Source organism: Pongo pygmaeus, chromosome 19 (genome assembly GCF_028885625.2).
Source record: "Pongo pygmaeus isolate AG05252 chromosome 19, NHGRI_mPonPyg2-v2.0_pri, whole genome shotgun sequence".
In the NCBI taxonomy this organism is placed as follows: Eukaryota; Metazoa; Chordata; class Mammalia; order Primates; family Hominidae; genus Pongo; species Pongo pygmaeus.
In genome coordinates this window covers 87,153,161-87,175,830 of record NC_072392.2, presented here as the reverse complement: position 1 = coordinate 87,175,830, position 22,670 = coordinate 87,153,161, and the positions used below count along the sequence as shown (strand labels likewise).

At 40.2% G+C, this 22,670-nt stretch overlaps 1 protein-coding gene across 2 annotated transcripts in view; it reads left to right on the top strand.

Annotated features, from left to right (window-relative positions):
* ABCA9 (ATP binding cassette subfamily A member 9) overlaps positions 1-22,235 on the top strand; it is a 79,947-nt gene extending 57,712 nt beyond the window's left edge. For both annotated transcript variants that reach the window (XM_054457983.2, XM_063656521.1), the window contains 14 exons: positions 1,145-1,264; positions 4,074-4,142; positions 4,882-4,973; positions 6,184-6,304; positions 7,205-7,322; positions 8,001-8,092; positions 10,804-10,964; positions 11,994-12,069; positions 12,143-12,237; positions 12,952-13,071; positions 13,278-13,418; positions 14,484-14,563; positions 20,893-20,948; positions 21,070-22,235. In XM_054457983.2, coding sequence (XP_054313958.2) covers positions 1,145-1,264; positions 4,074-4,142; positions 4,882-4,973; positions 6,184-6,304; positions 7,205-7,322; positions 8,001-8,092; positions 10,804-10,964; positions 11,994-12,069; positions 12,143-12,237; positions 12,952-13,071; positions 13,278-13,418; positions 14,484-14,563; positions 20,893-20,948; positions 21,070-21,168 — 1,440 coding nt within the window. In that variant the 3' untranslated portion in view covers positions 21,169-22,235. The remainder of the gene's footprint in view (positions 1-1,144; positions 1,265-4,073; positions 4,143-4,881; positions 4,974-6,183; positions 6,305-7,204; positions 7,323-8,000; positions 8,093-10,803; positions 10,965-11,993; positions 12,070-12,142; positions 12,238-12,951; positions 13,072-13,277; positions 13,419-14,483; positions 14,564-20,892; positions 20,949-21,069) is intronic.
* Positions 22,236-22,670: the final 435 nt, after the last annotated feature.

Here is a 22,670-nt window from a genome sequence, read left to right as displayed (position 1 = left end):
CAGGAGTTTGAGACCAGCCTGGCCAACTTGGTGAAACCCCATCTCTACTAAAAATACAAAAATTAGCTGGGCCTGATGGCACGTGCCTGTAATCCCAGCTACTTGGGAGGCTGAGGCAGGAGAATCGCTTGAACCCAAGAGGTGGAGGTTGCAGTGAGCTGAGATTGTGCCATTACACTACAGCCTGGGCGACGGAGCGAGACTCCATCAAAAAGAAGAAGAAAAAAGAATAATTTAAAAATAGTCAAGTATGATTTATTTCAGAACACAATAATGGTTCAGTATTAGCAGCTAAAGGAAGAAAACTATGTAAGTCAAGTAAAAACCATATAGTTCCTTAAAAAGACCTAATATAAAGAAAATAGTAACACAAGAAGGACAAATTACCAAACCAATGGTAAATATCTATTAAATGGTAAAATTATAAAGTTATTTACTTAATATTGGCAATAAAATCAACAATACCTACAATAAATAACCATGACCTCCTGTGTCAATGGTGTGTGGTGTAATGTGTACTCTAATTCAGGTTTTGTAGAATGGATGCCACAAACTTTACACAAAATGTTAGTAACTGTTAAAATTTTAAATGCACATAAACTTTAATCTGCAGTTACACTTTTCAGAATCTCTCCTTCCAGACTAAAAGTGTCCATATATAAAGACTTATGTAGACCGTCATTCGTAGGAGCAGAAAAATTAAAAACATGTTTTCTGAAGGCAAAGTTGTTGAATTTTGCACATCCATTCAAACAAATAATTGCCAAGAAAACAAATAGCTGGTTTGCCTAAGCCTAAAAGGATGTCTATGAACTACTGTGAAATGAAAAAAAGAAAAACGCAGAGTAATGTACAATAAATAATCACTTTATCAGAATCTAAATTTTAGCAAGAGTCTCACCTGATTTGTATGCCATTGAGATTGAGAAGCATCATTATGTCTTTTAAAAACTTAATAATAAATCCCATACAAAACTGTGAATGAAATCCCATGTTGCAAAGGAAAGAAATGATATAAATACTGGTTTGGGGAGTGAAATTGAAAATAACAACGTTTATAAAATGAATTCCTACCCTCTTAGAAAACATCCTAAAATTCAGATTGGTACACTTTAGTGATGCTATAGTGTGCTTTTTGTTTTAGGTGGTCATCTTCTCGATAGTTGCTACTGATCTAAATGAATATGGATTTCTAGGGCTATTTTTTGGCACCATCTTAATACCTCCCTTCACATTGATTGGCTCTCTATTCATTTTTTCTGAGGTAAGTAGTTCCACTTCTGTCCGAGGGTCATGAAATGTGTGGCCATTTGAGAAAGCCATGAATATTGCAAAAATATAGATAGAGTCCTCAGCTGTGCAAAGTTTAAAAGTCTCTGTCTTTGGAAAGTCAGTTCTCTTGCCACGCATGGGTAAGAGGCATGTTCTGATTCAGTAGGAAGCCATGCTTTGGCTTATGAAAGTCAAAGGCAACTCCAGGGGAGTAGAAGTTTAGTTCTCATGATAACTCTCACTGCTGGGAACCCTACTAGGAGGCCAAAGAGATGCCCCTTTTTTGTTAAGTTTTGGATACGTTAGGTTTGAGAAATGTCAAGTAGCCAGTTAGATACATGAGTCAGGAATTCAATGTGTCAGGGTATGTGGAGATCAGGGTTAAAGCTAGGTATTTGAGATCGATCAGTTTATAAATGGTATGAAAAGCCATGCGACAATAATATGACCTACACAGTGAGTAGAGATAGAAATAAAAAGAAGGCCAATGACATGACCTTAAACTCCAAAATTTAGAGATTGGAAAGCAAATACATGATCTTGAACTCCAAAATTTAGAGTTGGTGAAGAGGAAGAGCCAGCGAATCCATTTGAGATGGAGCCAAGGTGATAAGAGAACAAAAATGGCAGGCTTTTGTGTGCTGGAGGCTCTTCTCAGACGCTCATAAGGGTGTGTGCCAGATGGCAATAAATAACATTTCAAGAAGGTGGGAGTGATTAAACCATCAAATGCTATTGTGAGTTCTAGAAAGATGACAACTGAAAAGAGACCATTGGCTTTGACTACATGAACGTCATTGGTGATCTTAACAAGGTTGATTTTAATGAAAGTGTCAATGCAAAAGCACAGTAAGAGTGAACTTAGTAGAAAATATGAGGGGAGGATGTGGTGACTGTGAGTACAGACAAATATTTCTAGGAGATTTGGCAAAAAGGGTAGCAGAAAAATTCAAGAATAAATGAATAGGGAGGGTAGATTTTTGTCTGTGCTAAGAAGGAAAATACTATGCTGATGTTAGAGAAATTCATGCTGGAAAAGAGAGATAGAGGTTACCTCATGAGTCAAGTCCATGAATAGCCGAGAAAAAATAGCATGAAGTCCACATGTGGAGGGGGTGCTGTCCATAAAAGCAGGGACATTCCACATGCTTAATATGAAATTATAATCAGAGAATATGAACATAGGAGGCAGAGAGTTTAGTGGCTTTGCTGGTAGAAAGTTGAGATGATTCTCTTCTGACTGATTCTACTCTTTTTAGGAAAGTAAGAGGGGAAGTCATTAACTTGGCCAAGGGGGCTTGGGATTTTGAGAAAAAAAGATGTGAAAAACTATTTCAGAGCATAGGTCATTAGGATGGACAGACAGTGCCAAAGACCCTCTGCCCTACTTTTCAGTGAAGTCAGCAAAGTAGAGAGTTTTTCTTATTACAGCCTGCTTTTAAATGCAGTTTAGGAAAGGCAGAGAGTTGGGTTCAATTGGGGTTGGACACTTGGCAGGCAAATTTGACAAAGAAAAGAATAAGTGAGCAGTAGTTCTATGTAAAAAGGAATTGAAGATATCATGGATTCTAAGCTAGAGAATGAAGTTAAGGACATGAGGGTGATTATGGACAGTGGAAAAGGAGTTGGTGGGTTAGAAGTTCTCCAACTCCAAATTATGGAGTAAGAACACTAGCATAAGGATGCCGAAAAACTAAAATGTACTAGCAGAAGCCGGGTGCGGTGGCTCATGCCTGTAATCCCAGCACTTTGGGAGGCCGAGGCGGGTGAATCACCTGAGGTCTGGAGTTCGAGACCAGCCTGGCCAACATGGTGAAACCCCATCTCTACTAAAAATACAAAAATTAGCTGGGCATGGTATTGGGTGCCTGTAATCCAAACTACTCAGGAAGCTGAGGCAGGAGAATTGCTTGAACCCAGGAGGCAGAGGTTGCAGTGAGCCAAGATCATGCCACTGCACTCCAGCCTGGGCAACAGAACAAAACTCTGTCCCATAAAAAAAATATATAGTATCAGCAGAGAGAGTAGAGATCTGGGAGCCTGAGGTTCAGTTTGGATGAGGTGCAATTATTGAAAGTGGGCAACTGGGGCACTTAAGAAAACAAAATCATTTGAAATGATGTCAAGGTCGTGCACATCATCCAATGTGGAAAAGTCATCTTTTCTAGATGGTGGATGGCTGTGATAGTTAGAAATTTACTGCAAAGGGTTTAAAATTGCTCAGGAAACGTGTTGGTAAATACAGCTCAAGAAACAAAATTGTCCTTTTACCTTTTATTTGCAAAAGAGTGGGGGATGTTGGAAAAATGCACTTATATGTGTACATGTGAAACTCTAGGGGAAGAACTTTGTCTTCAGTTTGAAAAGATTGTCATAATTTTTCTCAAAAGTGGCTGTAAGAGGGCAAGAGCAATATAAAGATTCCAGGGCCCTTGGGGGCATAATCGAGGGAAGAGCACAAATGAAGAGAGAAATACAGGTAAGGTTAGGGGAGAGGGTGTGTCTTAAGACAGACTTGCTGTTGCTTCAAAGGATCCTGCCAGCACCAGCCCAGGATTCTCCTAACAGCAACTCCTGTTGGCTCACAGTGTTACATACAAAGGCATCCCAGCCTAGAGACACACTGGAAGCAAAGAAGACATGCTGCACAGTCCGAAATCAACTTTTACATGATACCCAAGGAAGTGTCATGTTGAATGGTTGTAAGGCCATTGAATAGGCATTAATTTATCTTAAGTGGGATAAATTCCATGAATAAATAAAGAAGGTTCACCTGAATACACTTACTGCTCATTTTACAGATTTCTCCTGATTCCATGGATTACTTAGGAGCTTCAGAATCTGAAATTGTATACCTGGCACTGCTAATAGTAAGAAGACATTTTTTTTCAACATTCTTGCACGAGGGAACACAACCTTTGTATGGTTTGAGTTTCTCTGAATTGCATCAAATTAAGAAGGTTTGGACATTTTAGGCATTTGAAGCAACACACACATACACGTGTGTGCACGCACACACACACACACACACACGATGGCTTTTAACCTGGACCCCTATTTTTTTTTTTTTTTTGAGACAGAGTTTCACTCTTGTCGCCCAGACTGGAGTGCAATGGTGCTATCTCAGCTCACCGCAACCTCCACCTCTTGTGTTCAAGCAATTCTCCTGCCTCAGCCTCCCTAGTAGCTGGGATTACAGGCATGCACCACCATGCATGGCTAATTTTGTATTTTTAGTAGAGATGAGGTATCCCCATGTTGGTCAGGATGGTCTCGAACTTCCGACCTCATGTGATCCACCTGCCTCGTCCTCCCAAAGTGCTGGGATTACAGGTATGAGCCAACGCTCCTGGCCCTGGACCCCTATGTTTACAATAATCATCTGTCATGGGTAGTACCAGTTTCACTTGCTACTATTATATTTCTGTTAGGCTGTCTCTGAGTAGCAGTGAGGCTAACCTTTACAGTTTCAAAGAATATTACAGGTTGTCTTTCAGCCTTGTAAAAATGAATGCTATCAAATCGAATTTTTATACAATCAAACTCCTTAAATAAATTCCAATTGCATTTATAGCAATACTAATTTTGATTGTGTTTCTTTTTCCCTAGCCTTACCTTCATTTTCTCATTTTTCTTTTCATTCTGCGATGCCTGGAAATGAACTGCAGGAAGAAATTAATGAGAAAGGATCCTGTGTTCAGGTTGAGAAAATCAAATCAAATTTCATGTTTCATTTTGATATTCATTCTTTAAGGACTTTTTAATATGCTGAATTAATGAAGTAAAAGGCACTTCACAGGACTGTTTTTAAAGACTGTGATATACAAAATTCTTATAACCCATAATATAGGAATACATACTGAGCTAAACTATCTAGAGAGAGAAACCACATTAGCACACATGAGACACTGGAAAATTAAGGCAGACCATAATTTTACTACAGAGGAAAGTTATATGTAAGAGGTGGAATCTTTAAAATAATGGGTAAATATAGATAAGCATTGGGAAAGTTAATCCAATCTGGGAAGGAAGGATAGTTTGTGCAATAAGACAAAGGATGAGATGAAGGCACCAGGAGCTCCTTTGTAGGCTTATGTTGGGGGATAATGAAAAATGAAAGTGAGGCTAGATGTTGGAAGATCTTGAAACAGAGAAGTATAGGGAAGGTTTTGCAAATTACATAATGTGAAACCAAGACACCAATGTGTCTCGAACCTTCCATACAAAATATAAACCAAGCTTAAATCTAATGTTTGTGGTAGCAGAGAAGAGTGACAAGATGACAGCCATGGTTTAGAAAACCAACAGGCAGCCAGAATGTCAGAGCATGGCACAAGGGAGAGATAAAAGAATGAGCAGGAATCAATGGTGGGATGATGAAGGCAAGAACGAGTCTGTAGCAGAGATGAAAGAGTGATTCTGTCACACATTCCCAAGAAGTGACTGTGCTCAGTAAGTAATTAGGCATTGGTATGGTGATTAGATATCCTGGATTCTCTGGGACACATCCTTGATTCCAAATCTTTGGACTCATGGTTCTCACAAAGACCTCAGAATTCCAAAATATCTGTTGTCAAAACTATAGTTCCTAGATTCCTTCCTCATGGAACTCTGCTTCACAATCCTTTGCCAGAGGGTATATACCACTTTCTTCTTTGAAAGAAAACTGTCACCATCAACAAGGAGGATTAAGCTTGGGTAAAAAGCAAAGATGATATAAGGATATCGTTACTCTACTCATTGAAGGAAACTAGGCTGTTTGAAAGGCAGAGGGTGCAAGTAGAAGAATAGAGAGGATGTTGTGCTCAGAATGAATCTACTCCAAAAATTGGAAGTATAGAGAAAATTCATTAATTTTGATACAAGATTTTTAACCCGAAGTTTATCATTATCACACTGTTTTGATTTCAGAATTTCTCCAAGAAGCAATGCTGTTTTTCCAAACCCGGAAGAGCCTGAAGGAGAGGAGGAAGATATCCAGATGGAAAGAATGAGAACAGTGAATGCTATGGCTGTGCGAGACTTTGATGAGGTAGAACTCAGAAATGTTCTTCATCAAATATTTTTTTTCTGACAAATAAAGTGAGCAACCTTCTAAGTTTAGTTTTTGAAAAACACTTGGGGTTCTTTCATTCTTATACATACAGCTTATTACTTGACTTCAGCAGGTATGCAAGGCCCACAAATCTAAGAGAGCAAAGAAAACACACACAGTGCACTTTGGGAGGCTGAAGTGGGAAGATCACTTAGGGTCAGATGTTTGAGACCAGCCTGGGCAACAAGTAAGATCCCATTTCTACAAAATGAAAAGTAAAAAAATTAGATGAGCCTGGTGGCATGTGCCTGTAGTCCTAGCTACTCAGAAGGCTGATGCTGGAAGATCACTTGAGCCTGAGAGTTCAAGGCTACAGTGAGATATAATTGCACCATTGCACCCCAGTTTGGGTGACAGAGCAAGACTCTGTCTCAGGAAACGCATGTGCACACACACACACACAGATATTGACTTATATTGATTTATTTTTCAGGGTCATGGTTTTGATAAGTACAGCTAAACATTACAAAACTTGAGTAAGATCTTGTGTTTTATAACCAAAGTGAAGCTTACTGCAAGTCATTCAGAGAGAGCTTGTCTGTGGTGTATGTGTGTTTGTGTGCATGATTGTTTATGGGAGTGTGTGTCTTATCAAATCTGTTGGTTCAGTGACTGTCTCTATTCCTGCTCTCCAAAGAACAAATCCCAGGATATGGTGCAAATGCCCTTTCCTTGCAGGAATGTAGACTGTAAGAGTTCACTTGAAAATGGCAGTTTCTAGGAGAAGTGGTTTGATTTGTGATTTTGTATAAGGAAAGCTTTGGTGACAAGAGTGTGGAACACCCTCTCAGTTCAAGATGTGAATAAAGTCCTGTTGTTATTTACTTGTCTTTACAGACACCCGTCATCATTGCCAGCTGTCTACGGAAGGAATATGCAGGCAAAAAGAAAAATTGCTTTTCTAAAAGGAAGAAAAAAATTGCTACAAGAAATGTCTCTTTTTGTGTTAAAAAAGGTTGGAAACAGTAGTTCCATTAGTAGAGCAATCTTGAATCTGAAGACTGGATTATTCAGGGAATAAGAGTATTTGAATCTGGGGACATCTATTGACAAACGCAGCAGTCTAAGCCTGCTCCTCCTGCTTAAAAGCCTCAGTTGAAATGATAACGACATTTTTTCTTTACATAGGAAGACAGTTATGTCTGTTCTGTAACACAAACAAACAACAACAACAATGAAAAGAGGCAGTCTTTCTGTTAAGAAGGATGGTATAGTTTTTAGGTAACAATGTTATTGCAGCGAATACTACACAGAAGGGAGCCAACGGAGGCATACCAGTGCTTTCTTCATTCCCTCAAAACAGCCCATTTTGTGAAAGTGGGGGGTTCAGTACAACAGGCTTTGAAATCAAAATATGTTACAACTTCCATCTCAGCCTCTTACTGTCTGTATGACATGGGGCAAGTTATTTATCCTTTTTAAGTCTTAGCTTCCTCACCTGTAAAATGAAGCTAGTTATAATGCTCAGGTGTGTGTGTGTGTGTGTGTGAGAGAGAGAGAGAGAGGAATAAGGGAAATAATGTATACAGCACATTTCACATAGCACTTGACACACAGTGAGCCCTCAAATGTTATTTGCTTTTATTTTTGTTGCAATTATTTGTATATTTCTGAGCATACCACTTTCTTTCAGGCGAAGTTATAGGACTGTTAGGACACAATGGAGCTGGTAAAAGTACAACTATTAAGATGATAACTGGAGACACAAAGCCAACTGCAGGACAGGTCAGTAAAACACACAGGAATATGGTCATTAGTGCTACCTACAACGAATATTGATGGCAATAATAGACTATGTAGTTGATCCATAATCGCTTAGTGTGATTTATGCATTGAATAAAGAGGATTGATTAAAAATTTATATCCTTAATTCAAAAAACAGTTTGTTTCTGAGAAGGGCTACATATCATATATACTATGCCTTTTATTGAGTGAGAAATAAAGATTTTAAATGGAAATATATCTTCCTTAAAGTCAGATATCTTTGCTTTATTGATTTATGTATCCCATGAACTTTGTCAAATTTAATGGCCTCACCCAGCATGACACCAGAAACCACTGTCAGAAGAATGACAACTCCTGCCTATGTGGTTGCAGAGCCATGAGTCTTCATATTTAATGACTGTCCTCTACCTATATGCTATAATTAAAGATTATGTGTGACTTGTGTAACAATAAGAGTCCATTAGCAAGTAAAACTTCATAGGTCTTTAAGAAGGTATATACCACAGAAACTTTCCTACAATTATTGAAACATTTCTTGGCCCTGATGATGTAATGTAGTGATAGAGCAGTTGAGGGTATTATTGCAGATACATTGAAATTCTTGAAGGACAATGGTGATTCTGGGCTAATGGTAAAAGATCCAGGATTTATTAAGACAAGAGAAATCAGATTTAATGAAAAAAATGGATAATTATCTAAATTGCAAAGCAAAAACTAGAATAATATATGAGTACCACTTGGTATGTCTAGGCCAAGTTTGGGTAAAATGATGGACAGAAGCCAAAGGACCACGACTTCGAAGAGGAAATGCTATTGACCTTGAACATGAGCTCAATGTCAGAGGGAGTGTTTATGAAGGAAGGTCACACAGTGGTGTTCAATGCTACAGGGGTTTCCTGTCCTTCGATTTCCACTCTTGCCTCACACTGCAGCAAGAACAGTCCTTAAAAATGCAAATGAGGTCCGGGCATGGTGGCTCCCGCCTGTAATCCCAGAACTTTGGGAGGCTGAGGCGGGCGGATCACCAGAGGTCGGGAGTTAGAGACCAATCTGACCAACATGGAGAAACACCGTCTCTACTAAAAATAGAAAATTAGCCGGGCGTGGTGGTGCATGCCTGTAATCCCAGCTACTCGGGAGGCTGAGGCAGGAGAATCGCTTGAACCCAGGAGGCCAAGGTTGCAATGAGCTGAGATAGTGCTATTGCACTCCAGCCTGGGCAACAAGAGAGAAACTCCATCTCAAAAAAAAAAAAAAAAAAAAAGAAAAAAGAAACGCAAATGAAGTCATGTCAATCTCCCATATACAACCTCTCACTTAGAATTGATCCAAAATCTTTACCATGGCTGCAACCAGCCCAGCATGATGTGGTCTGTTGACCGCCTGCTCACATTGGCCTCGAGGCACCTTCTCGCTGTGGGATCTTTGGGTTTGATCTTCCTGTGGCTAGAGTGCCCTTCCGTTGGCTCCTCATGTGCTTGGCTGTCTCCTTCTCATCACTTAAAAATTTATCTCCCCAAAATGCCTTTCCCTAACTACACTGTCAACTAAATTAAATCCTCCCTGTTATTATTTAGCATATCTATTTCCTTGAAAGCACAAGGCAGAGATTATAAATTGTTCACTTAAGTGTTTACTTATTACTTATATTTTATGTTTCTTTCTCCAAAATGAAAGCTCAATGAGGCAAGGTTAACTAGCTCTCTACTTTGTACTGGGGGAGACAATATAGCATCAAGGTCAAGGACTTGGATTCTGAAGGTAGATCCCAGCTTCAAGTCCAAGATTTACCTTGTTGTGACCTTGTACAAGTTTCATAATCCATGCTTGTGATAATTTTCTGTATGTAAAACATCAATGATAAAACGAACACCTAACACATACAGGGGTTCTGTAAGGATAGGATAATGTAATTAAAAATATATTATATGCTTAGATTCTGGCACATAGCAAGCACTGAGGGCACATTAGATGTTCTTATTATTGTAAAGCATAGCCTGGCTAATAAAAATAATAAATGCTATCATGTGTATATTGGTTCCTACGGGCTAGATACAGTGCTAAAAGTTTTTTGTTTATTTCTTAGTTCAGGATTTCTCAACCTTGATATTATCAGGATTTCTCAACCATGATTTCTCAAACTTGATAATATCATTTTGTTGTGGGGAGCTGTTCTGTGCATAGTAGGATGTTTGGCAGCACCCTTGGCCTCTACTTACTAGATGCCAGTAATACTGTTTTCCCAATGCATACACACATGAATTGTGACAACCAAATGTGTCTCCAGACATTGTTAAATATCCCCTAGGAGGAGGATTCCCCTGGCTGAGAACCACTGCCTTACTGCAAGATAAATCCTATAATTATAACTATCACTGGCGAAACAGAATTCTCAACAAGTATCTATTCCTTTGAATGTTTGGATCAATGAATGAAGCCAAGTAAAAGACACTCAAATCAGCAATCTTGAGTTCAATCACGGTCATGGAATTGGTAGTAAAGCCTACACTACAATGGATAACCATGGAATGTCTGCCTTTTAAAGTGGGCTTTTACCACCTTTTCCCCAAAACTAAGTGATTACTGATTTGCATTTGTGCACTTAGCACCTGTGTGTGTGAAGAGAAGGGCATCTCTGAAGTATGGCTTACATGCATATACATATATGTAACATTTGGGATAGAATCTGAGAATGAACTTATTTCGTGTAGGTGATTTTGGAAGGGAGCGGCGGAGGGGAACCCCTAGGCTTCCTGGGGTACTGCCCTCAGGAGAATGCGCTGTGGCCCAACCTGACAGTGAGGCAGCACCTGGAGGTGTACGCCGCTGTGAAAGGGCTCAGGAAAGGGGACTCGATGATCGCCATCACACGGTACCTGGGGCTGGGGGGCACTCCCCTTCTTTGCTGAGGGGATGTTGTATTAATGACATACACACAAAATGAAGACAGGGAGGTTGTAATTGATGACCCCATGCTTGTGGGAGAAGATTTGGTCATCTAGAACTCCATTCAGTGTTGTTTTCTCTCACTTTGAGCCTGGAGAGAAAAATGTTTATTGATTATTCTTTTTCTTTTTCTTTTTTCCTTTTTTTTTTCTTTTGAGACGGAGTTTGGCTCTGCCAACCAGGCTGGAGTGCTCACTGCAACCTCCGCCTCTTGGGTTCAAGCGATTCTTGTGCCTCAGCCTCCCTAGTAGCTGGGATTACAGGCACCCACCAACATGCTGGGCTAACTTTTTGTATTTTTGTAGAGACGGGGTTTCAACATATTGGCCAGGCTGGTCTTGAACTCTTGACCCTCAGGTGATCTGCCCACCTTGGCCTCCCAAAATGCTGGGATTACAGGTGTGAGCCACCACACCCAAACTGATTATTCTTGGTTTTTATTTGTTTGTTTGTTTTGTTTTTTGAGACGGAGTCTTGCTCTGTCATCAGGCTGGAGTGCAGTGGTGTGATCTCGGCTCACTGCAACCTCCACCTCCCAGGTTCAAGCGATTCTCCTGCCTCAGCCTCCTGAGTAGCTGGGACTACAGGTGCACGCCACCATGCCCAGCTAATTTTTGTAATTTTAGTAGAGACAGGGTTTCACCATGTTGGCCAGGATGGTCTCGATCTCTTGACCTCGTGATCCACCTGCCTCAGCCTCCCAAAGTGCTGGGATTATAGGCGTGAGCCACTGCGGCCGGTCCAGCCTGACTATTCTTAATATGGAAAGACATCATTGAAAATATGAGTTTGATGACTATGAAAGGTTCATAAAGTACCTAGGTGGTTTAAATTTTATGACCACTCTGACCACTCGTAAACACCTCCCCCACCGTCGTGTTTCTCCTGATTTGCTCATTCTCCCATGTACATTCGCCAGTGTTGGGATTATGTGGATTGACTCTGTTTTCTTCAGGTTAGTGGATGCGCTCAAGCTGCAGGACCAGCTGAAGGCTCCTGTGAAGACCTTGTCGGAGGGAATAAAGCGAAAGGTACGGGCAGGGCTTGTTGTTGCTCTGCAAGTGCTGTAGATGGGAACCAGAGGGGCTGTTCCTCCCGTTGCAGCTGTGCTTCGTGCTGAGCATCCTGGGGAACCCGTCAGTGGTGCTTCTGGATGAGCCGTCGACTGGGATGGACCCCGAAGGGCAGCAGCAAATGTGGTGAGGTGCTATCATGAGCAACCTCTGCGTGAGTGTATTGATCCTTTGAAAACTGGCCTGCAAAATCGTTGTTTACTTAGAAAGGGAAAGACACTCACAGTATCAGGAAAAGCAATATTTTAGGAAAAAAAATTATCTGATTTCAAATCACAACCAGCTTTTATTGAGAAGAAAAAGCTATATTATCTCACCCTAATATTTGCCCAAATAATTTTTGTGTCTGTGCCTACATGGAACATTTTTTTACAGTCAAATCAATCTATAATTAAGCTTTAAATATTTCTGCAACATCACCTGATATACAATTCTTACGGAGGAAAAAAAGAAACATTCCAAATCTTCGATATATTTTTTCATTATTTTTGGGAAATTTCTGAATTCTGTCATTTTGTATCTATAGGAAGTATGTCATGATTATCTAGCTTTTTAGTAAATTCTCCTAATTCTCTTTGTTCCTACTGCATTCTCATAAATATTCCTGAACTTAGTATTTTTATAAACAGCATCTTACCCAATATCATTTTCTATGTTCTGAATTATATACTCTAACCAATAGTTTGGTTTCCGTGCCTGTCATCCCTACACACACCCCTTCTTTGTCTAGTCTGAATTCACTGCATGTTTCATCTGTGCGTCGATGGAAACTTCTTTGAAAAAATTCCAAATACCTTGGGCATTCCCATGAGTTCACGTTTTCCCTTGACTTAACTTTAGGCAGGTGATTCGGGCCACCTTTAGAAACACGGAGAGGGGCGCCCTCCTGACCACCCACTACATGGCAGAGGCCGAGGCGGTGTGTGACCGAGTGGCCATCATGGTGTCAGGAAGGCTGAGGTGAGTGCCTGTCCAAGCCGGCGCTCAGCCCCCAGGTTGTGCGCTATGAGCAAAGTTTATTTCCCTGAACCAGGCTACCCACTGTGAGGAGCTAGCATGGTTGCTCCCAACTCTATGTGGCCTTACTCTGGCCTCCAGAGGCTGAACATCACAAGCCATACATTTTTCTCTTTTCTTGCTTGACTTTATCCTTCTCTTACCTTCAGATGTATTGGTTCCATCCAACACCTGAAAAGCAAATTTGGCAAAGACTACCTGCTGGAGATGAAGGTGAAGAACCTGGCACAAGTGGAGCCCCTCCATGCAGAGATCCTGAGGCTTTTCCCCCAGGCTGCTCGGCAGGAAAGGTAGACGCAGGTGTTTTATCACAGTCCTTGGTTTCTGTTTCCATATTTCTACTATGATGACCGAAGAAGAGCTTTATCTTCCTCGTTCTTTAACTCTATGGTAATTGCAAGTACTTTACTTAGAGAAAATTCAATTCCAAGGGCTCCCACAAGAGGGAAATAAGAGAACAAAGTGCTGATTTGAAAGCTGACTCTTGTAAGAGAATCAGCATGCCTGGGGGCTCTAACATGTGCCAGATACCGATGCATGCATGCACTTAGATCATCTCAGGGGTTCCTTCTAGAGGGTAAAACCATCCCTCATTAAAGGAAATCACCTGCATAAAGCCCATGCCAGAGCGCCAGGCATCAGTCAAAGCTCAGTGAATGGTGTCTCTTAACATTTCTATATATTATTATCAGTGAAATCAACTGAGGCTCAGAGGTGGAGACAAGAGTAGAATCTAGTTCTTTTTACTGAAATGCTACTCTCTTCTCACTAAGAAGAAGGATGAGAAGTTCTGCTTCTTCCCTTCATAAGGCATAGGGGCTGTTAATTTCCTTCCCTTTGTCTTTCATTCCTCCTCTTAGTAGATTGACTTCTTGTTGATCAAAGAGCACTTACATTATGAGTGTCTCTCTAACACCACACAGATGTGACTATTTGAACAGATTGTTGACGATATTGTTGCTCCTTTTCATTTTTTAATTTTTATTTTTTGAGACAGTATCTCACTCTGTCGCCCAGTCTAGAGTGCAGTGGTGCAATCACCGCTCACTGCAACCTCAATCTCATGGGCTCAAGTGGTCCTCCTGCCTCAGCCTCCATGGTAGCTGGGAATACAGGCACACACCACCATGCCTGGCTAATTTTTCAGTTTTTTTGTGGAGATGGGATCTCAATCTGTTTCCCAGACTGATCTCAAACTCATAGGCTCAAGCAATCTTCCCTTCTTGGCCTCCCAAATTGCAGTGGTTATAGGCATGAGCCACCGTGCCTAGCCTTGTTGCCCTTTTCAAACTTGTACCCATCAGGGGTTGCAACTTTGACACCTGGAGTTCAGCCTCACTGTCTTCCCTTCACAGGTTCTCCTCCCTGATGGTCTATAAGTTGCCTGTTGAGGATGTGCGACCTTTATCGCAGGCTTTCTTCAAATTAGAGATAGGTAAGAGTGACTGTTTAGAGACAAAACTCTGGGAAACAGATAAACCTAAATCTGACATAAAGCCAGTATTTAAAAAATACATAAACATAAAACTATGCTGTTACATCATTAATACATTACTAAGACTGCTAATCCAGTGTTTTTCAATAAGGGGTGATTTGGCAATGTCTGGGAAGATTTGGGGTTCTTACAAGTGGGGACAGAGAGGTCGGATGCAACTGGTTTCTATTGGATGGAGGCCAGGGATGACGCTAAATACCCTACAGTGCATTGGTCAGCCATCACAGGAAAGAATGATCAATCAAAACATCATTAGTGCTGGGGCTAAGGTACCCTACTGTAATTGAACAAGGCTCTGGGAGAAAGAGACCATTTACATTCAGGGGTAGATTATCAACAAATTCATACAAACAGAAACATATGAATTTGGTTTTTGCCTCTATGTATTGTTTGATAGCCATCTATTGATAGATGCAGATAAGGAGGTTCCTGTCTCTGTTTCGGTGTGTTAATCTGTAACTCATTTTAGGCCCTTGGATTTTGGTCTTTGCATACTGCATCGATGTATCAGGGGCTTGGTTTTTCCCTGTCATGTTAGTGTATGAAATCTGATGAGTTACTGTATGAAACCTCATACCCCTTCTTGAGCTGTACTTTCTGGCTTGTCACCTGCCTTCATCAGAGGCCTCAAGCATTCTAGCTTTTTTTTTTTTTTTTTTTTTTTTTGAGAAAGAGACTTCCTTTGTCGCCAGCCTGGCAGGCTGGAGTGGTGCAGTGGCACAATCTCGGCTCACTGCACCTCTGCCTCCTGGGTTCAAGCAATTCTCCTGCCTCAGCCTCCCTAGTAGTGCACACCAGCACACCCAGCTAATTTTTGTATTTTTAGTAGAGACAGAGTTTCACCATGTTGGCCAGGATGGTCATCCTAGCTTTTAATGAGATTCTTCTTGAGACAGGGTTAGGATCACCCAAATAGGTTTTTGTTTCCCTTTCTCATCCTGTTGTTCAACCTCGCCCTGTGGTCTATGTGGCCGTTTTTCACACTGACCACACTGACCATTATGCCCCAATGGCTGGTTGGCATCTTTCCAGTTGGAAGGATTCCACAGGAAGTATTTTATAATGGATTAGGAGCAGAGATTGATGTTTCAGGAAGGCTGCCTCCCTAGAGGCTTTTTAAAAAAGCCTACTCATGTTTCTGCTTTCTTTTTTATTTTTTTTTCACATCACATACTTAACATTTATTTGTGCTGAGAATATTTTAGATCTACCCTCTTAGCAAGTTTCAAGTATACAATAAATTATTATTAACTACAGTCATCATGTTATACCATCAATAAATCTGAATTTATTTATCCTGTCTGACTGAAACATCGTACCCTTTAACTGACATTGCTCTATCCTACCTACCCTCTATTGTTCCCTTCCCTTCCCACCCCCCATCTCTTGGCAACCATCATTCCACTCTCTGCTTCTGAGCTTGACTTCTTCAGGTTCTACATATAAGTGAGGTTATACACTATTTGTGTGGCTGTGCCTGGCTTATTTCACTTAGCAAAATGTCCTCTAGATTCATCCACAACACAATTTCCTTCCTTTTTTTTTTTTAGTTTTTTTTTTTTAATTATTATACTTCACGTTTTAGGGTACATGTGCACAATGTGCAGGTTACTTACATATGTATACATGTGTCATGTTGGTGTGCTGCACCCAGTAACTCGTTGTTTAACATTAGGTATATCTCCTAATGCTACCCCCCCACCCCACAACAGGCCCCTGTGTGTGATGTTCCCCTTCCTGTGTCCATGTGTTCTCATTGTTCAATTCCCACCTGTGAGTGAGAACATACGGTGTTTGGTTTTTTGTCCTTGAGATAGTTTGCTGAGAATGATGGTTTCCAGCTTCATCCATGTCCCTACAAAGGACTTGAACTCATCATTTTTTATGGCTGCATAGTATTCCATGGTGTATATGTGCCACATTTTCTTAATCCAGTCTATCATTGTTGGACATTTGGGTTGGTGCCAAGTCTTTGCTATTGTGAATAGTGCCACGATAAACATACGTGTGCATGTTTTATAATCCTTTGGGTATATACCCAGTAATGGGATTGCTGGGTCAAATGATATTTCTAGGTCAAGATCCCTGAGGAATCGCCACACTGACTTCCACAATGGTTGAACTAGTTTACAGTCCCACCAACAGTGTAAAAGTGTTCCTGTTTCTCCACATCCTCTCCAGCACCTGTTGTTTCCTGACTTTTTAATGATTGCCATTCTAACTGGTGTGAGATGGTATCTCATTGTGGTTTTGATTTGCATTTCTCTGATGGCCAGTGATGATGAGCATTTTTTCATGTGTCTTTTGGCTGCATAAATGTCTTCTTTTGAGAAGTGTCTGTTCATATCCTTTGCCCACTTTTTGATGGGGCTGTTTGTTTTTTTCTTGTAAATTTGTTTGAGTTCATTGTAGATTCTGGATATTAGCCCTTTGTCAGATGAGTAGATTGCAAAAATTTTCTCCCATTTTGTAGGTTGCCTGTTCACTCTGATGGTAGTTTCTTTTGCTGTGCAGAAGCTCTTGAGTTTAATTAGATCCCATTCGTCAATTTTGGCTTTTGTTGCCATTGCTTTTGGTGTTTTAGACATGAAGTCCTTGCCCATGCCTATGTCCTGAATGGTATTGCCTAGGTTTTCTTCTAGGGTTTTTATGGTTTTAGGTCTAATATTTAAGTCTTTAATCCATCTTGAATTAATTTTTGTATAAGGTGTAAGGAAAGGATCCAGTTTCAGCTTTCTACATATGGCTAGCCAGTTTTCCCAGCACCATTTATTAAATAAGGAATCATTTCCCCATTTCTTGTTTTTGTCAGATTTGTCAAAGATCAGATAGTTGTAGATATGCGGCATTATTTCTGAAGGCTCTGTTCTGTTCCATTGGTCTATATGTCTGTTTTTGTACCAGTACCATGCTGTTTTGGTTACTGTAGCCTTGTAGTATATTTCGAAGTCAGGTAGCGTGATGTCTCCAGTTTTATTCTTTTGGCTTAGGGTTGACTTGGCGATGCAGGCTCTTTTTTGGTTCCATATGAACTTTAAAGTAGTTTTTTCCAATTCTGTGAAGAAAGTCATTGGTAGTTTGATGGGGATGGCATTGAATCTATAAATTACCTTGGGCAGTATGGTCATTTTCACAATATTGATTCTTCCTACCCATGAGCATGGAATGTTCTTCTATTTGTTTGTATCCTCTTTTATTTCATTGAGCAGTGGTTTGTAGTTCTCCTTGAAGAGGTCCTTCTCATCCCTTGTAAGTTGGATTCCTAGGTATTTTATTCTCTTTGAAGCAATTGTGAATGGGAGTTCACTCATGATTTGGCTCTCTGTTTGTCTGTTATTGGTATATAAGAATGCTTGTGATTTTTGTACATTGATTTTGTATCCTGAGACTTTGCTGAAGTTGCCTATCAGCTTAAGGAGATTTTGGGCTGAGACGATGGGGTTTTCTAGATATACAATCATGTCATCTGCAAACAGAGACAATTTGACTTCCTCTTTTCCTAATTGAATACCCTTTATTTCCTTCTCCTGCCTGATTGTCCTGGCCAGAACTTCCAACACTATGTTGAATAGGAGTGGTGAGAGAGGGCATCCCTGTCTTGTGCCATTTTTCAAAGGGAATGCTTCCAGTTTTTGCCCATTCAGTATGATATTGGCTGTGTGTTTGTCATAGACAGCTCTTATTATTTTGAGATATGTCTCATCAATACCTAATTTATTGAGAGAATTTCATATCCAGCCAAACTAAGCTTCATATGTGAAGGAGAAATAAAATACTTTACAGACAAGCAAATGCTGAGAGATTTTGTCACCAGCAGGCCTTCCCTAAAAGAGCTCCTGAAGGAAGCACTAAACATGGAAAGGAACAACCGGTACCAGCCACTGCATAAACATGCCAAATTGTAAAGACCATCGAGGCTAGGAAGAAACTGCATCAACTAACGAGCAAAATAACCAGCTAACATCATAATGACAAGATCAAATTCACATATAACAATATTAACCTTAAATGTAAATGGGCTAAATGCTCCAATTAAAAGACACAGACTGGCAGATTGGATAAAGAATCAAGAACCATCAGTGTGCTGTATTCAGGAAACCCATCTCACGTGCAGAGACACACATAGGCTCAAAATAAAGGGATGGAGGAAGATCTGCTAAGCAAATGGAAAACAAAGAAAAGGCAGGGGTTGCAATCCTAGTCTCTGATAAAACAGACTTTAAACCAACGAAGATCAAAAGAGACAAAGAAGGCCATTATGTAATGGTAAAGGAATCAATTCAACAAGAAGGGCTAACTATCCTAAATATATGTGCACCCAATACAGGAGCACCCAGATTCATAAAGCAAGTCCTTAGAGACCTAGAAAGAGACTTAGACTCCCACACAATAATAATGGGAGACTTTAACACCCCACTGTAGACATTAGACAGATTGAGGCAGAAAGTTAACAAGAATATCCAGGAATTGAACTCAGCTCTGCACCAAGCAGACCTAATAGACATCTACAGAACTCTCCGCCCCAAATCAACATGTTTCTGCTTTCAAAAGCTTTCCTTCCCACCTCAAATTCCTTCTGCAGTACTTAATTTGCTAAAAGTGAAGTTCTCATTTAGGGGGAAAAACAAAGTATTTATCAGAGTTTCTTTCTCCAATATGTGAAGACGACACAAAGTACAAAATGTGGAGATGTAAGCTAGCATTTTTTCCTCCAAATGTTCTTGGACACCGTTACATTCTCAGGTGCAATACACTTATTGAATAGGCTAGGCACGGTGTCATCCAAGCCAAATGCCTGCTCCATGGCAATCCCTTTACCTTGTTGCATAGATTCATTCTTTCCTACCACCAATCTCTTCTGGGTAGTGTAAACTCTAGCAAAACCCTAGCCTCACATGCCCCTTCTTGGTCGGAATTGCTTCAAATTTGAAGACCTATAGCTAAGAAGGTGAAATGGTCAATTTTATGTCTTTTCTTTCTCTATTTCCTCCATGACTCATAAATGAATGTTTTGGGCCTCTCCAGGGTGTAGTGTAAGTGGAAAAAAGAAGAGATAATGTTGCATCAGAGCTTGATCTGATCATTAGAGCTATGATATCACATTGGGGTCTCCAGTATAGAAATGAAGAATTGCTGGCCCTTTCTTTCATTGGGTGCTTTTATGGGTTCCTTGATGACTTTCTTTCCCCCCTCATCTATTACCTCTGATTACAGCTCCCTGGGATGGGTGATGCATCCTGCTTTTGGCTCCTGTGACCACCTGGCAGCCCCTGAGTCCCTTCCTTGAAACTCCCTTCCCTTTCCAGGTGATCTTCTCAAGATACCTCCCCTTTGAAATCCATGAGAAACACACAAGCATCTTTGCTTCTCTAAACCTCTAAACTCTGCAAGTGCAGGGAAGTCAGCCACCCACTGTATTTCTTCTTCACATGTTTCCAGATATAAGATAGGGACTAGTCCTATGTCCAAGGAAAGAAAATGCCACAGCAGTCTGACACTGTCCAAAAGAAATATTTGCCTTCCAGTCTCATTTTTCCATTCATTATCTTCCTCTTCTTACATATCTACATGGTTGGGGGCTCAGTCATGGTCCAAATTGGTATCAGATAGTAAACTCAAAACAGGATAATTCAAGGAACTTTTGTTTATCAGAAGACTCTTTGCAAAGGTACATGGAACAGTGCAACTACCTGAGATGAGAAACAATAGAAGTGTTACCATTCTTAGGTCCAAAGGGACTAAGAGAGGAAGCAATGACCTGAACTTGAGGGTAGAGTTATTTAGAACCTACTACCTTGAGAGAAACAAGGCACACACTTGGTGTCAGGGAGGAAGTGAAAGAATAAATGCCTTGACCTCCTGTCTCCCCTGTCCTGCCTAATGGGCTTGCCATTGGTGATGTCCACCAGAAGACATCTGTTAGATCAGCCTTTGGAGTAGACAAGAATGAGGGCTGTTACAGAGGGGTACGTGGTCATTGTCTAGCACAGAGGGTACCATCTCTTAGCTTGTTCTGCACAGATGCTCTGGAACCTCTGATACTGCTTTCCAGTTTTGTGGTGCCTCTACCAATACTCTAGACGAAAGGGATGGAGTTTCCCTCCTGTTATATGACTATATCATGCGTTTGCTTTCCCATATTTAGTCTAAGAATACTTACTACCTTATCTTTTATGTTTAATATCTACTTGCATGTATTTTGGTTTGTAACTTGGTAAAACTCACTGAAAAAAAAATAGAATTCCTAATGTATGCTCATTCTTATGCAGTTAAACAGGGTTTCGACCTGGAGGAGTACAGCCTCTCACAGTCTACCCTGGAGCAGGTGGGTCATTTTTAGTGATTCTATATCATCCATGGAATATACATGTATAATGCATTCGCCTGGAGCTGCAGGAGGCAGTATGGTATTGTTCTCCTCTCTTTACTTCTTTCCTTCCTTTTAGGTTTTCCTGGAGCTCTCCAAGGAGCAGGAGCTGGGTGATCTTGAAGAGGACTTTGATCCCTCGGTGAAGTGGAAGCTCCTCCTGCAGGAAGAGCCTTAAAGCTCCAAATGCCCTATGTCTTTCTTTAATCCTGTGACTCTTTTAAAGATAATATTTTATAGCCTTAATATGCCTTATATCAGAGGTGGTACAAAATGCATTTGAAACTCATGCGATAATTATCCTCAATAGTGTTTCTTACAGTGAGACAACAGGGGATGTCAGTGAGGGCAATGGTAGGGCATAAGGCTAAGCCATACCATGCAGCCTTTGTGCCAGCAACCAAATCCCATGTTTCCTACTGTGTTAAGTTTAAAAATGCATTTATTATAGAATTGTCTACATTTCTGAGGATTTCATGGAGAATGCTTAATTTTCTTTCTCTGAACTTCAAAATATTAAATATTTTCTTATTTTTTTGATTAAAGTATAAATTAAGACATCCTGTTGACTTCCGGGTAAGGGGAGTCAATTGATTACCCAGCAGCACAGTATTTGCTTTTTATAATTCCCTTTTTAAATACTTGTTCTTAATTCACTGGTTTTCCTTTTCTGTCATTTTTCAGAGTTTAGATTGTGAGTCCATGTTTTGTCTGTTGTGCCTATAAAGGAAATTTGAAATCTGTATCATTCTACTATAAAAACACATGCACACGTATGTTTATTGCAGCACTGTTTACAATAGCAAAGACTTGGAACCAACCCAAATACCCATCAATGATAGACCGGATAAAGAAAACGTGGCACATATACACCATGGAATACTATACAGCCATAGAAAAGGATGAGTTCATGTCCTTCACAGGGACATGGATGAAGCTGGAAACCATCATCCTCAGCAAACTAACACAGGAACAGAAAACCAAACACCGCATGTTCTCACTCATAAATGGGAGCTGAACAATGAGAACACATGGACACAGGGAGGGGAACACCACACACTGGGGCCTGTTGGGGGGTGGGGGCTAGGGGAGGGATAGCATTAGGAGAAATACCTAATGTAGATGATGGGTTGATGGGTACAGCAAAGCACCATGGCACATGTATACCTGTGTAACAAACCTGCACATTCAGCACATGTATCCCAGAACTTAAAGTATAATAAAAATAAATAAATAAATAAATAATTTCAGTAAGAACCCGAATGATCAAGTTGAACATATATATATATATATATATATATATGTGTTATATACAAGTTTGAACCATATTTCTGTTTTTATATGTTTTCTTATGATGCAAGGGTATACTCTTATGCAAATAATTAAAACTTCATAGGTCTTAATTTCCCATAACTCTATATATTATGACCTATCCAACTGGTAACCCTATGAACACCTTAAAATAAACACAATATATTTGTATACTCTTATTTAGGTGAGTTTTTCTTGTTGTTAATACTATTATTATTGCTATCTAATTGAATACTTGAAGTTGTGTGAAAGACCTTGGCTTTGATTTTAGTTGTTTCTTATATTCTTCTAGTTTTTGAAAATAAAACACTTCCATCAACTCGTGAGAATATTCATATGAGACCTTGGGCCAAGGGCCCCAGACTTCTT